Raw genomic sequence first — 16,027 nt, 5'->3', positions numbered from 1 at the left:
GCCTTCCACATACCATATTTATGCTTCTGAAATTCTAACCTTAGGCTTCTGACTCTGGCATGAACACCTTTGACAGCTGCCCATTCGCAAAGACCGTAGTCCAAAATACAGAACATGTCTCGCAGAGACTTGGTTAGATCTGTCCCAGGCAGCCTTACTGGATTCAGGCCCAGCGATGCCATGCTAGGTCATGCCTCTGACACGTTGGAGCATGTTGTCGGGTATGCAAGAAACGCTATTTCTTCCTCCACATAGTGAACAACTATACATCCTCTAAGATCCATTTCAAAACCCGCTTAACTTTGCCATCATCATCTCTGTTCCAACCTCCTTCCCACGCCCAGACCCAGTGGTTAGATTGCAGAGTCACTCTGTTCTGTGTGCGTAGGACCGCACACCTACCTGCCTCTGGTGTGACACTCATCACTTTGTTTTGAAATGACTTGTTGCTGTGGTCCTTGCTGGCTAGGGCGAACTCCTTGGAGGAAGACACCTTTGCTTTCCCCTCCGGGAGTGTAACACTATGCAGGGCATGCAGCACTTTGCATTAATTGATGCATCAATAATGAGCATATGCTTCCTTGGGCGTCCTTATCCTAACCTAACTGCTCTCTAGATTTATTATGCTTTCTAGATAAATTTATCCAATGCTGAGAGGTAATTCTACATGCAGGTGTTGAGAGGGATGGACTAGGAGAAACAAATAGAAGATGTGTTTGTAATAATGGACTCTATTTCTTTATTAAATAAATCAAGCATAATCAGAGCAACTAATGTCTGAAGAGCAACATGAGGAAACTGATTCAATTAGGAGGTTATTATTTTAATTTTGGGGGTCACATTTTTGCTCTTTCATATGTGCACATGTTCTACTCAGCCTCCAACAAACCACCTGTGCCAGTACCCCTGTGTGCCTCCCCCCACTTCCTTCTGACATCATTAGGAAGGGTTGTAGTGAGAATTGGGCATGGTAAGAAGAACTAGAGCAACTGTCCAGCCCAGAATTTGGCTCCAGCAGTGTGCTCAGGAGTAGTATCTCTCTTCATAGTGACCTACAAGTTTGAGGTTTCATTTCTGGAGAAGAGTTTGAAAGCAGTTTTGAAGGTTCCTATTAAATATTTTTGCTATATCAAAGTTGTTGGCAAATAAACATTGTCAAATTACTGTTCCAAGCAGGCATTTGAGGACTGTCAGCTGCCAGTGTCTCAAGTGCAAGTTCCCTTCTGCTTTCTCAGCTTTAAAGTAACTGCCTGACTTAGATTAATTCTGCTGCACAGGTCATATCATGCATAGTTTTTCCACTCTCAAAATGCTAATTCTGCAGAAAGTCATGCCAAATCATATGTAATACTTTTTGAAATGCCGAGGTAACTGGTTTACAATTCAAATCAATGAATGTTATCACACACCCCCCGAAAACCAGCGTCATGAACGATTTTCCAAATTTTGTTCTTGGGAACATTTTTATCTGGGTTGTGTCCCATTGGGGGAAAATAATCTCTATGGTTGAATGGATAGAAAACTGGCAATGTGTGTTATTTGATTATGTTTATGTTTCATTTTAGGCTTTATAGCTGTGATCAGAGCCCTCCAGTGAACATATTAAACAAATAATTTCCTAAATTAATAATTTTAATTTTTCATTTTCTTAGGATTAATTACAAGAGTTGACGATACTAATATAATGTTATTGTAACAAAATCAAATAATACAGAGGTGTGAAAAGTAAAGAACAAAAATCATCCCCTTAAGTCTTCTACTCTAAATTCCACTCCTCAGAGATAACTAGTTACCAGGTCTGGAGGTCTATAAAAATGCCTGTAACACACACACACACACACACACACACACACTTACGTGCAAACACAAAGACATTGTGATTTTTTAAAAATAAGGAAAGGAATCATATTATCATTGGAATTTCTTTTTCAGTTAATGATTCACAAACAGCTTGCCTGTCAGAGCATAAAGATCTTCCTCTTTTATACCTGAATGGTGTCCACCCAGGGCCCGATGTCTTTCCCATGCAAATGAGCTCAGAGTATGATAAGAAAGACCCCTGACAGGTGACCATTTATTCTGTCTCCTGTGTTCTTCTTTTTAGCATTCGAGATTTACTGAAGTTCAAAGAAGAAGTGACAAAGGAGCGAGACCAGCTCTTGTCAGAAGTGGTGAAATTACGAGAATCCTTAGCTCAGACCACTGAACAGCAGCAAGAAACAGAGCGATCCCGAGAAGAGGCAGAAGTGGCCATCAGTCAGGTCTGTTCACCCAGAAGAGCAAGACGAAGGGCCGTTACCTTCCAGAAGGACATTTTGTCTTTCCACAGGGCCTATTCATTCCTCTCTCAAATCCCTTGGGTGTGCAAAGGAAGCATCTACTGTTCTGCTTGTTTCTTTGGTTTATTCTGGCAAAAGCAGTTGTATTGAGTCATTCCCCCAACATCCTTTGGCTGAGAAGTCCCTGAGGTAGGGTGTTCCCCTCGGTTCTGACCCAAGAAGATGTCCCTGTGAAGGCCAGGGTGCCCTTCATCTTGGGATTGTGAAAGCAGTTTCCCTTTGTCTTTTTTGGTAAGGAAGCCGTTTAGTGGAATTCTTAACTTTTATCTAAAGTCAGAAGTCAAGGGCCTCCCCAGTGGCTCAGCAGTTGAGCGCTGGGTTGCGAAGCTGCCCACAGCCTCTGCAGCACCGGTTCGATCCCCAGCTGCTCCCTGGCCACCGGAGGAGGGTCCCACATGGCGCGCAGACCTCTCCTGCCGCCCGCTGCTCCCCTCAGCAGTGTACTTCGGTCCTTCTGCCTGCTCTGCTCCCAGCTCTGGCTCTGGTGAATTCTCTTGCCTTCCCACACTTCTGACTGTACCCAGTGCTTGTATAAATAAATAAATAAATCTTTAAAAAAAAAAAAAATAAAGTCAGAAGTCAAGCAGATAACACAGGGGTAGTGTCCCGGAGAAAAATACAAGACTTCTTTGAGCATGAGATAAGACCTTTCATGGAATTTGAAGATTTATTTATTTATTTATTTATTTATTTATTTATTTATTTATACATACAAGCACTGGGTATAGTCAGAAGCGCGGGAGGGTGAGAGAATTCACCAGAGCCAGAGAGGGGAGCAGAACAGGCAGATTGACGAAGTACACTGCTGAGGTGAGCAATGGGCATGGCAGGAGAGGTCTGCGCGCCATGTGGGACCCTCCTCTGGTGGCCGGGGAGCAGCCGGGGATCGAACCAGTGCTGCAGAGGCTGTGGGCCGCTTTGCGGTCCAGCGCTTAACCGCTGCACCACCGGGGAGGCCCCCTTTCTTGGAATTTGACCATCAGTACTTGTTTAGTAATATCTGTGACTTGTGGAAGACACAATTTTTTATTTAGGTAGAAGGCTAGATTTTATTTGGTGCCTAGTGATGGAGAATTAGATAAATTCTTTCCATGTTTAACTTCTCTAGAATCTTGGGCTTCCATATTTATTTATTTATTTATTTATTTATTTATTACCATTTTTATGGCTTTTTCCACCATCAGTGTGGATGTTTGGTGTTAAAGCCCTAAAAAACAATACAGAATGTTCTTGAAAATCTTGAACCTTGGGGTTCAAAGATAACTTCCCACTGAGGCACTATAAAGGTTTGCCCTGGAAATGAAGGAGCTGAGAGGGGGGATTTTCTACTAGTCGAGACCTGTCATCTCTAGGAGCTTATCTCTGGCCTCCTGTCCCCTTTGTGCCATAGTTCCAGCAAGAGATCCAGCTACGTCAAAATGAAGCTTCCCGGGAGACTCGGAAGAAGGAAAAACTAGAGAAGGAGCTTAAGCAGATTCAAACTGACATGGACACCCGGCAGTCAGAAATCAAGGCTCTGCAGCAGTATGTGCAGAAGAGCAAGGAGGAGCTTCAGAGGCTGGAACAGCAGCTGAAGGAGCAGAAGGTGGGCTAGGTGTGGGCTGCACCGAGTTTCCTCTCAAAAATAAGGCGCCTTTGTCACAGGCCTGTGGGAGCATTTTGAATTTTCTTTGGAAAACAGCAAACTCCCTTCTCTGTGATTATTATAACACCACACAGCTCCACGTTGGGCTTTTGAATATCCCTTATAGTTACCTTATCTTCCTCTGAACCCCAGCTTCAGCAGGTTGATTTCTTTTTAACCTTCCGTTAACATATAATGTACACACAGAAAAGTGAACATCACAGGTGTGCAACCTGATGAATTCTCTCCACCTGAATGTTGTATCTGGGTTATTTGTACACAGCCTAAGAAACAGCACCCCAAAAGCCTCTTGGTTCCCCTTTCCCTTCATTCTCTGCCTGTTCTGAATTCTAAACAGAATTTAGTTTCACCTGTTTTTATAATTTAAGGAAAATCATACCGGATGTACTCATGTGTGTCTAACTTCTTTCACTTGATATTGGTGGTGGGGTTGATTTATGTTGGTACCACATAGCTAGAGAACTTCTCCATCTGTGCTGTCCAATATGGTAGCTACTAGTCATCTGTGGCTATCTAAATTTGTTTACATAAATTAATAAATTACACAAAACTTACAATCAGTTCAAATGTGCTAGGACCATTTCAAGTGCTCAATAGCCATAGGTGGCCAGTGGATACCATGTTGGACGGCACGGATAGAGAACACTTCTATCAGTACAGAAAGTTCCATCTATTGGACAAACAATTCACTTGCTAGGCCATTCCCTCTCATTGCTGCATTATACTATTCCACTGTGGAATATAGTGTGCTTTATTTTAACAGGTTTATCTTTAAGTTTCAAGTTTAGGAAATCATACTCAGTTTTTAGGTGCTTAAAATAATGCTACTATTTTTAATCTTCCTCCTATACCACTGGTTAAAGGTAAGTTAAGTTGCAAAATTCTCGCCTTTCCCCTCTCATTTCTTAAAGAAGCAATTCATGTAATTGAAAAAAAAGTCATTTCTTGAAAATATTTTCTCTTAGGAAGTCTCCAAAGAATTGTCACATCTTACATTTTTCTACTTAAAAAATGGGTATTAGAATATATTTGTCAGTTGCTTAATTAATTCCATATAAAGTCAGAAATCAAATAGATAATACATAATGTGCAGGTCCATGGGAAAAAGACTACTTTAAGCATGAAATTTTTTTTTTAAAGATTTTATTTATTTATTTATACATGCAAGCACTGGGTACAGTCAGAATTTCGGGAGGGTGAGAGAATTCACCAGAGCTAGAGCGGGGAGCAGAGCAGGCCAGAAGGACAAAAGTACACTGCTGAGGGGAGCAGCGGGGGGCAGGAGAGGTCTGCAAGCCATGTGGGACCCTCCTTCAGTGGCCGGGGAGCAGTTGGGGATAGAACCAGCGCTGCTGAGGCTGCGGGCAGCTTCACAACCCAGTGCTCAACTGCTGCGCCACCGGCGAGGCCCTTAAGCATGAAATTTGAGAGGTATTGGGACATTTTAAGAAAACAACAGTGCTTTGTTTAGCAATATCCAGGAATCATGTAAAACAATGTAATTTTTAGCAAAGCTGTCTATATTTTATTTACTTCTTAATGATGAGAAATTGGATCAGTTTCCCCCATCCCCCATATTTAACTTTTGCTTGCCTGAAAGTTATATTTTGGATTAAATATCTGAATTATTTTCTCTCTTTTTCCTTCAACCCATCTGCTATCCCTCCATCTTCCCAGTATTCTTCAAATAGAAATGACCCTCCCCTACCCCTGCAAATATAATCCTCTGTTCTATGAAACCATGTCTGCTCAGGAAAGCTAGGGAAGAAAGAGGAAACTCTGACACTGAAGCCAGGCCGATAGATATCCCTCATCCCATTGCTGTTCTGTGGTTTGACTTATGTTGGATTAAAAGGGAATTGTTTCTGTGTCGACAGTAGTGAACAGTTCTGCCCACGAAGTGTGGCTGGCATGTTAATGCAGGATTTGCTTCTGAAGATGTAGCTCCCGAGCCCTATAGCTGATAAAACCCGTTTGAATCTCTGGTTCATTTGCAATGATTACAGCAATTGTTGCGTTCACGAAGCCTGCCAAACGGCAAACAGGCATTAAAATATTTATCCACCACCTGTGAACAAGACTTCCCAAGGCTCTCAGATAAAAAAAAATTATGCTCACTGTGTTATTCATTAGAAGGCGTCATTTGCCTAGCCATTTAACATTCATCATGTTTGAGTGCCTGAGTGCTTTCATAGGGGAGAAAGAACAATTTCTACCAAGACAAAAGGAAGTGTGGTTGCTGCTTTTGTCCCAGGAGCTTTCAGGGTGTGTGGACATGCAGATACTGTAATCAGATCAAAAAGCATTAACCAGCTCTTTCTGCACTTTCAGATATTGAATGAGAGAGCTGCGAAGGAACTGGAGCAGTTTCAGATGAGAAATTCTAAACTTCAACAAGAGAATGAGCAACACAGTCTCCTTTGTGAGCAGCTATCCCAGGAAAACCAGCAGAAGGCGTTGGAGCTCAAAGTAAATGCCCATTGGCATATCTGTTCCTTAGCACTCCCTCCCTCTTTTCCTGCTAATAGAGGTTTGCCTTTGTGGTTGGAGCCCTTGATTGGCTCACCCTAGAAGCCTTGGTATAGCAGAGGCAGGCGCAAGCCTATGCGATTGCTTTATGCCCAGAAGCAAACAGTTTGACAACTTCCATTCTTACTCATAAAATTGCAAACCTGATTATTGATTATATGATTATGCAAATGCTTTCCAAAATGAGCTCAGATGTTTGCCCCTGTAATTTAGCCTTGCAAGTAACCCGTTGCCCAGAGCTAGAAACCATTTACATGAGTGAGTGGCGAAGGAGTCAGTTTATATTTTACAACTAGTATGGAGAAGGTGAGACGGGAGGGGTGGGGATGAACAGTACTTTTGGGTCTTCACTTCACTTCTGTCCAGTATGCATTTCAAGACAGATCTGTTCTTTTCCTTGCCCTCCTTGAAGAGTGCTGGCAAATTAAGATTGGATAGCAGTTTTATACTTGGATATATATCGTATGCCTACATTCTTAACAGCGCAGCTTTATGTTTGTCATTTTAATTCTGAAAACCCCATAAACTCTACTCTGGTATGTTAGAATACTAAGCATAAAATGAGTGACCAATCAAGAGTAATGCATAGACTTGAGCAATGAATCATGACAGGTTTTGTATCACAGGCCCTTTTGACAATCCGATGGAAGCATGTGCATGCGTGTGTACACACACACACACACACACACACATTTATTTGTCCATCTTGTATTTTATTTTGCATGCTGTATTAGGAAGTTTCTGGGATTTTTCTGAAGTTTGATCATGGAGTCTGGATAAATAACTACTGAGTTAGAACATCTTAGACTCGAAAGGGACCTTAGGCCAAGTAATTTGGACCCTGTCTGGTCTGAGGCTCAGGAACATTTAGAGCAGTCTAGCGTGGTTTGACTTGAAACCATTCTTTATGAGAATGCCATAAGTTGAAGCAGAATCCAAAAGACTACTTAAGACAAAATAATGTGTGAGGCCCTAAGGTGAAATTAAAGTAAAAATACTTATGCCTTTCATCCATTCTCTCCTTTGATAACATGAATGGGGCACCTTGAGAGATGAACACTTTTGTTATCACATTCTGAACCTATGGGTTCTCTCTTGGGCAATAATCTGAAAATAGCATGTCCAGTTAAATTCAGTCTCTTCACTGTCAAAAGCTGGGCATAATTATTAACCTTTATTTGGAGAAAAAGGACTGGTTGTTTTTCCAGTAATTTCTAAAAGTGGCAAATTTTTAAATAGTGAATTTAATAAATTCAAAAAGCTTGAAGTCCGCAGACAAAAATTGGATGCTTTCCTTTGCTAGAATTTTTGTTTTGGTGCCTTTTGCCGTCTTGTACACTTGCTTATTAATGTTGCCTGGCCCATCTATAGACTCATATTCTCTGAGGAAGGAGAAAGTTCACTTTGTGAGTCTATGAAAATTGTTAATGGAATAAAACATTGGTAGACAAATTTCACACATTTATGATACATACAACTCTATTCTTGTTTGATTCAGTGGTACCTAAGACATCAGATTTGATCAGTCTTTTCATTATTTTTTAGCTTACAGAACCACACATCTTACTCAAAAAGAGTGTTTCAATATCTCTCAAAACTAGTGTGCATTTTGATTTAATCCCATAGAAGAACTTTTCACTGATGTAGGAAGAATTTCCTTTCATCACTCTTGGGTTTGCCATCATCTGCTCACTGACGTGGGCCTGGTTAATCCTCTTGCCCTAATTACAGGCTAAGGAGGACGAAGTCCATCAGATGCGTCTTGACATCGGGAAGCTCAACAAAATCAGGGAACAAATCCACAAGAAATTGCGGCTGATTGAAGAGCAAAAGTCTGATGTGGAGCAGAACAAGGAAACCCTAAAAAATCAGATTGTGGGATTAGAGAGAGGTAACCCAAGATCCATTTGTGCTTTGTTTTATACACTTAGAAACATTTATTGGTAAACCCATATGGCAACTCAAGGTTCCATGGGTACAAACACGAGCCAAGTGAAATGAAATCAGTTAAACAACATTCAAACTGGTAAGTGGCCTCATTTTGAATACCTTAAACATTCTTACCTTCAATTGTTTTCAGCAGGCTCCATTGGCACCCAGAGAGTTCAACCCAAAGTATTGCTCAGTATTCGTCCAGGAGTAAATAATGTCAGTCTTCTTGGATCTGGGGTCTACATGACCTTTAGCTTTAGCCCCTTTTTATCCCACTGAAGATAGGGGACACATTAAAATGAATGTACCCAATTAACATTATATGAGACATGATTACAAAGAATCAGTCGGGCAAAAATAATATGGCTTCTGATTTCTTTCTTCTGTTAGTACTTACTATATAGTGAATTCTTGTTTCAGCCAGCTATAATAACATTGACCTGTGGAGAAAAAACTTAAGTGCCATGGAAGGCCATCTTATGCAGAAAAATCATTAAGGATATAAACTCTGGAGTCAGATCCGGTTGTAGATCCTGCCACTCTCACATACAGTTGTGGGGCGAGGACTACACAAAGCACTTGTGGACAAAGGGCTTGACAATGCATGTGTCTGGCACATAGCTGAACCCTTACTAAATGTCATCTATTATTAGTCAGCTATGTTGCTGTTAAGTAAGGAATAGGATAGGATACTATCTTGGTCTGAAAAAGAATGTACTTAAAAATAGAGTATGCTTGTCAAATTTGGTGTGGCAGAAGCAGCTCTGTACTGGAGACAGGTAATCTGGGTTTGCATTCTGCCTGCAGTGGAATATGTGAGGCAGGAACACCTCACTGGCTTCATAGGGGCTGCTGTGAATTAATAAGTCACAGAATGAGATAACAGATATGACTGCATGAAAACATGCATTGTCTACTTAAGGTGAGGGAAAAATCTAAATGTATAGATAAGATTATTAAGAATATTTGTTATGGTAAATCATTGGGAAGTGCGGATATTTTTCCTCCTAAGACACTAGGAAATAATTTTTTTTAAAGATTTATTTATTTATACAAGAACTATGGTATAGGCCAGAGGTTCGGGAGGGTGAGAGGATTCACCAGAGACAGAGCAGGGAACAGAACAGGCAGATTGATGAAATACACTGCTGAGGGGAGCAGCGGGCGAGACAGGAGAGGTTTTCCATGCCCTGTGGGTGTCTCCCTGGGTGGCCAGGATCAAACCCGTGCTGCTGAGGCTGCAGACAGCTTCACAGTGCTGCACTCAACTGCCTGCATCACCAGGGGAGGCCCAGGAAATAATTTTTTTATTGAGGTGCAGTTAAGGCTTAGTTCAATAGTTTCTCCATTCATTCATTCATTCATTCATACATTTATTCATTCAATGATTTGTGTGACTACTATGTGCTGGCGCTATGCTAGCCATTGGGTGCACAGAGATCCCTGTCTCATAATGCTTAGTCTTGTGGAAGCTACAGTCTGATGTCTTCAATGACATAGATGAGGAAAAATGGAACTACTGTAAGCACTTGCTTTGCATTTGGCTTAGTAACATTGAAAGCATCCCTATATTTAATAAGTTCCTATATTTTTCCTTGAAATAGTTCTTAGCTAAAAAAAATTACTTACAGAAATAATATATACATATATAGTGTATTAAAAATATATTTATCCATTCAGCATTGAAACGATTTCTTTTTTTTTTTTAAATAATAAATTTTATTTTTATATTCCCCCATACAATTGCAAACGCCCCATTCTGACCCCAATCCTTCCCCTCCCGCCCCCCACCCCCCAAAAAGTGTCTCTGGTTCATAGTTTTTTGTTGATTTTGATTTTCACTTTCTTATATTCATTTTCCTGGTCCCTTATTTAAGTTTTCTAGATTCCTGCTATGAGTGAGACCATCCGGTATTTTTCTTTTTCTTTTTGGCTTATTTCGCTGAGCATGATCCCTTCCAGCGCCATCCATGTTGCTGCAAATTGCATGTGTTTATCTTTTTTGAATGCTGAGTAATATTCCATGGTATATATGTACCACATCTTCTTGATCCAGTCATCTACTTTTGGGCATTTGGGCTGTTTCCAAAGCTTAGCTATTGTAAACAGTGCTGCTTGAAACGATTTCTTTATTCTTAAATCCTATTTACTGAAGTCATCAGAATTTATCTTCTTGTTAGTTTTTGGATATTGTTAACATTCTTATTTACTCCTTGAGACCTTTTTTATATGCCCACCAAGGAATGGCATTGGATATAATTGTCAGGAACATCAGTCCTCCCTTTGTTATGATTTCTTCTTTTTTTAAGATTTATTTATTTATGCATACAAGAACTGGGGTGTAAGCCAGAGGTGCCGGGGTGAGAGGATTCACCAGAGTGAGTGGGGAGCAGAAAAGGAAGATCTACTGAAATACACTGCTGAGGGGACCAGCAGGCGAGAGAGAAGAGGCCTTCTGCACCATGGGGGTTGCTCCCTGGCAGACCAGGAATAGAACTTGTGCTGCAGAGGCTGCCGATAGCTTGATAGCGCTGTCCTTAACCCCTGTGCCACTAGGGAGTCTTCCCTTTATTATGATTTCTTGCCACAAAAATTAAAAAAAAAATGGTAAATGCCAGAACTAAGAAGAGTTCAGTAGAGTGGCAGGTTATAAAATAAATATATGGATATCAATATCTTTTTTTGTACAAAGAAGTAGACTATGGGATAGAAAAAATCCCCTTTCACAATATCCCTTTTGTAATAGCAACTAAACTAATATGATATTGATGAATAAAGCTACTAAAATAAATGTGAAGTCTATGTATAAATAACATCACAGAATTCCATTGAGAGGGGTATGACAGAAGACCTGGAAAATGGAGAGATATGCCAAATTCCTGGATAAGAAAACTCAATATAATAAAAATATAAGTCTGTCCAAATTAGTCTATACATGTAATATTTCCCACAAAAATTTTACTGAGTTATGTTGTTTGGACAAGAAAAATGAGTATAGAGTGCCATTGGAAGAGTAAATGAGACAATAGCCATAAAATTCTGTAAAAGAAGAGTGATGAAGGAACATTTCCTTTCCAGATGTTTAAATGTATTATATAAGCCTCAGGAGTCAAGTAGTGTTGAGAAAATGTCTGAAAAAGCAGATCGATAGAACAGATTGCAAAGACCACAAAAGACAAAAAATTGTCATTTAAAATCAAGGTGTTGTTTCATATCAGTGGGCAGTATAGGTTATTAAGAAAATGGTGACATAATAATAAGCTACCTTTGGGGGAAAAGTGTTAACACCAAATGGGAAAACCTGAAGCCAAGATTGAGAGATTTAATGAAATTAAAACTTTTTTTTAAATATAGGTGTATAGATAAAAGCTGTATAGATAATAGGCTGTATAGATAAAGGCTTATTGACCAAAATATTGTCATAGGATCAGTATCCTTACTATATATAAGGAGCTCATACAAATCCACAAGAAGGATAAACAATTGAGAAAAATGGGCAAAGGGTAAAAGTGGACAATTTGAAAAAATAGAAATACAAATAAATGATCATTAAACATGAAAAAGTAGTCAGCTCTGTTATTAATCAAAGCAATGTACATTAAATACAGATGTATTGGTTTAAAAAATATTGGATTGTCAAAGATCAAGGTGAAGGATAATACCTGGGGTGGTTTGGGTGTGGATTTAAATGCTATTAATTTTCTGGAGAGAAGTTTGACAATAGAGAGGAATGTCTTTGAAAAAAAAAATCCCCTTTCATACAGGATTTCCTCCTCTGCAGGTAAAAATGAATAAGAATTTTCACAGGATTATCGCTTATAATTGCACAAAAGGAAAAGAAAAAGGAAACAGCTTGAATGTTAAATGGGGGATTGGCTAAGTACATTATCCATTTTTATACAGTGAAAGTTATTTTGTTTGTTAGTTATAAAAACAAGCTATAAAACTGTAGGTACCGTCTGATTCCCTTTTGATGTAGAAGTATAGGAATATATATATTTGTACTTGTAGTCACACATACACATTTGCATGTTGAAAAGTCTTAAAGGGACTTGTCAAAGTCCTAAATAGATTTTGGAAGATTTAAACTTTGTTCCCTTTTTAAAAATTTGTACCTCTAATTTCTTTCTGTATCTTTAATGACTTGTATAATAAAAAAGATTCAAAAAGAGCAAGGATTTTTTGGAATTAGAGGAACCCGGCCTCCAATCTCAGCCCTGTTACCTCTTATCTGCAGACCCCTGGCCTGTACTTAAACTTGCTAAGCCTCAGTTTTCATCTCTTTAGTGGGAAAGGAAGACCTGCCTCACTGAGTTATAAGGAAAATCATGTGACACTCAATAAACACTAGTTTTATAATTTCAGGCAATCATACAAAGCAGTTTTTGTATCGCTCTGGCAGATTCTTTGTTAGGTTGACTATTTATTATTATTTTTATCCCTGATTATTTAGAGCTGGAGACTTCAAAGAAACAAGCAGAACTTGATAAGAAAGCAATGGATGAGCTTCTGAGAGAAAGAGACATATTAAATAAGGTGAGTTTGTTGCAGTAACATGGTAAATAAGATGTCTCTCTTTAGTGCAATACTATCTGTCTATAACTGGTTGTGTAGGGAAGGAAAACTCCGAGGCAAACAAAAGCAGATTAGAATAAATAATAGTGCTGGGTTTTCCTCTAAGCTGCTGTCTGCAGTCCACCATTCCCTGGCCCTCAATTGAAACTGCATTATCATCTGTGAGCACAAAGTGACTTTGGAGAATTATCATAGCAACTAGCAGGGGATTTCAGAGTGTTCTCTTTTTGTGGCTAGTGTATTATTCAGCATCATAAACAGTTGATCCAAATTCCTGAATTTAATGCCTGTAATATGCATCTTTTGCTAATCCAGAAAATACACTTGATCTTAGCCAAAAGGCGGAGAAGTGATCAGAAAATAGAGTGACTATTAATAAAAATCTAACTTGGTAGTGTTAGGTGTGTGCATGGCATGGCTGGTTGGCGATACAAAGAGTCTAATCTTTCTTCCATCTTTTCAGGGTTGTTCTCGGTTTGTTTTTTTTTCCCCCAACCCTTATCCTTTCTAGTCATTAAGCTCAATGTGGTGCAAAACTGAGGGAGGGTTTGGGGGGAGCTTGAGGCCTAGAGGTCCTCCATTTAAGTCAGGATGCCACCCACCCGCCCCCCCAACATTTCTGCCTCTCCCTGACCCCTCCAGAGAATTCCTTCCATGCGAGGTCATTCATAGGAGAAAACTGCTTTCAAGGATTTAGGGTAAATGTTTCTGCTCAAGGATTTCCTCCAGGAAGGGAAAAACTACAATCCAGGCATCCAATGGGGAGGCTGCTTCCATAACAGGCTGATGGCCTAGAAGCTTCACCTGTCAGAGTAGAAACAGCCCAGATTCATTCACTCTGACTTTCATTATTTTTCTAGGTTTCTGCAAATTCAACAGATGTTAACAAAATGGGCCATTAGCTTGCTGTGGATTATTCAGGGACTCTCAGGAGATAGTAGGAGATTCAATATCTTTAAACATTGAGCACTCCTTAAGAAAATCATTGAATTTTTTTTGTTTGCATAATCCTGGAAACTGTTCCTTTATTCTTCAAATTTGTACATGTAAACAATATCATTGGATTTAGATTTTTCAAATTTATTTTGAACATGTACAATATTTATTTATTTATTTTTAAAAAATATTTTATTTTATATAATTCTTACAGCTTTTTTCATCTTTGCACAATGTATGCATTTTCATTTTGGTTATATTCCCCATACAGTTGCACCCCCCCTTGAACACATACAATATTTATTCCATTTATATTTTATGTATACTGGTAAATCATTCACTAATAGATTCCTTGCCACGATAAGCCATGTAGGCCAACATGCATTATACATTTATTTGTTCGGTTTGACTAATGTCAACTCCTCCTTTAGGACTGGGTTTATATATTTTTTTCTTTCCTGACCATTATGTCCTTAGTTCCTGACATGGCGCCCAATCCTCTGCAGGTAAAATGCTCAACCTTTAGCGATAGTACATTCTTTTCCCTCTGACGTGAACTGCCACCTTCATCAAATAAATGAGTGACACAGTTTTGACAGGCAGCACTGTTAATATGTTTTGGTTCTTTCAGTGTCATGTTGAAGTGACTTTATCTTTTATAGAGCAAATGTTTAATTCAGTACTTGAAAATAGAGTCAACCTTTTCTATTTTCTACACCATCACCCAAGCAAGGTTTAATGTGCCTTTTACCTGTTTATATTCCAGTGGCTTTCGGACCTGGCTGCAGGTCTGTATTGATTAGAGATTTGGGAAGGTACCTTGTGGAACCCAAGGATATAGCTGGACTTCAGGAACTGATAGGAACTTGGGCTGGTGGTCTGGGGAATCACAGCAAACCCTTTCTCTCTATTATTGAGACCTCATCCTTTCTTTCAGTTAAGATTGTTGTTCTGTTTCCCAGTCAATATGCAGAAAAACACTGTCACAAACAGCTTCCAAGTTCGTGAGTTGCAAAAATCTGAAGGCCCTGTGTCAAAAGTTTCTGGGAAGGGCCACCAGGTCCACTCACCTGTGACGAGAAAAAGAGACCCTTTTGCTTGGTCATAGCCACTAGAGTTGCACGGCTATTAACTCCCCAAACCTCTGCCATTTCTAGTATATGTGCTGCCGAAGCAAACACAAACCTCTGCCATTTCTATTTCAGTATAAGAAGCCACCAGTGCAGGATTTAAAAAATATCTACAGAGCCTCCCTAGTGGCGCAAGGGGTTAAGACAGCTATGAGGCTAGCTGCAGCCACTGCAGCACTAGTTTGATCCCTGGCCAGGGAGCTACCCACATGGCACAGCAGACCTCTCATGCCTCGCCTGCTGCTTCCCTCAGCAGTGTGTTTCAGTCAATCTGCCTGTTCTACTCCCCACTCTGTGAATCCTCTCACCCCCCTATACCTCTGGCCTGTACCCCAGTTCTTTGTATGCATAAATAAATAAATCTTTAAAAATAAACAAACAAACAAACAAATAAATAAATAAATATCTACATGCTTGGATCTCATCCAGATCTACTAAATCAGAATCTTTGGAATTGAGACATGCATTTTTGTTTTTTAAAAAACTGGGTTAATTTTTTTTTATTGTGGTAAAATACGTGAAGCAATATATGCCTTTAGTGACATTTAGTATGTTCACAATGTCATGCCACCGTCACTACTATCTATTCCAGAACATTCTCATCACTCTGAAAGGAAGTCCTGTACCTGTCACTTTCTAGTTCCCTTCTTTCACCCTTGATGACTACTATTCTGTTTTCTGATTCTGTGGATTTGACCATTTTTTATATAACTGGAATTGCATAACAAGTGAACTTTTATATCTGGGCTCTTTCTTGGAGAATAATGTTTTCAAGCTCTAACCATGTTGTAGCATGTATCAAGGCTTCCTTTCTTTTTTATGGCTGACTAATATTTCACTGTAATGGTTGTTTATCTCTTCATCACTTGATGGACATTTGGGTTGCTCCCACTTTTGGCCCTTATGAATAGCGCTACTGTGAATGTTCAAGTACAAATTTT

At 39.5% G+C, this 16,027-nt stretch overlaps 1 protein-coding gene across 1 annotated transcript in view; it reads left to right on the top strand.

Annotated features, from left to right (window-relative positions):
* LOC119234180 (cilia- and flagella-associated protein 58-like) overlaps positions 1-16,027 on the top strand; it is a 100,997-nt gene that overhangs the window by 8,647 nt on the left and 76,323 nt on the right. The window contains exons 4-8 of the mRNA XM_054690399.1: positions 2,105-2,261; positions 3,730-3,924; positions 6,316-6,453; positions 8,245-8,404; positions 12,899-12,981. Coding sequence (XP_054546374.1) covers positions 2,105-2,261; positions 3,730-3,924; positions 6,316-6,453; positions 8,245-8,404; positions 12,899-12,981 — 733 coding nt within the window. The remainder of the gene's footprint in view (positions 1-2,104; positions 2,262-3,729; positions 3,925-6,315; positions 6,454-8,244; positions 8,405-12,898; positions 12,982-16,027) is intronic.

The sequence above is a fragment of the Talpa occidentalis genome, unplaced genomic scaffold (assembly GCF_014898055.3).
Source record: "Talpa occidentalis isolate TD23 unplaced genomic scaffold, MPIMG_talOcc4v2.1 talOcc4.8, whole genome shotgun sequence".
In the NCBI taxonomy this organism is placed as follows: domain Eukaryota; kingdom Metazoa; phylum Chordata; class Mammalia; order Eulipotyphla; family Talpidae; genus Talpa; species Talpa occidentalis.
This window is presented reverse-complemented; position numbering and strand designations above follow the sequence as displayed.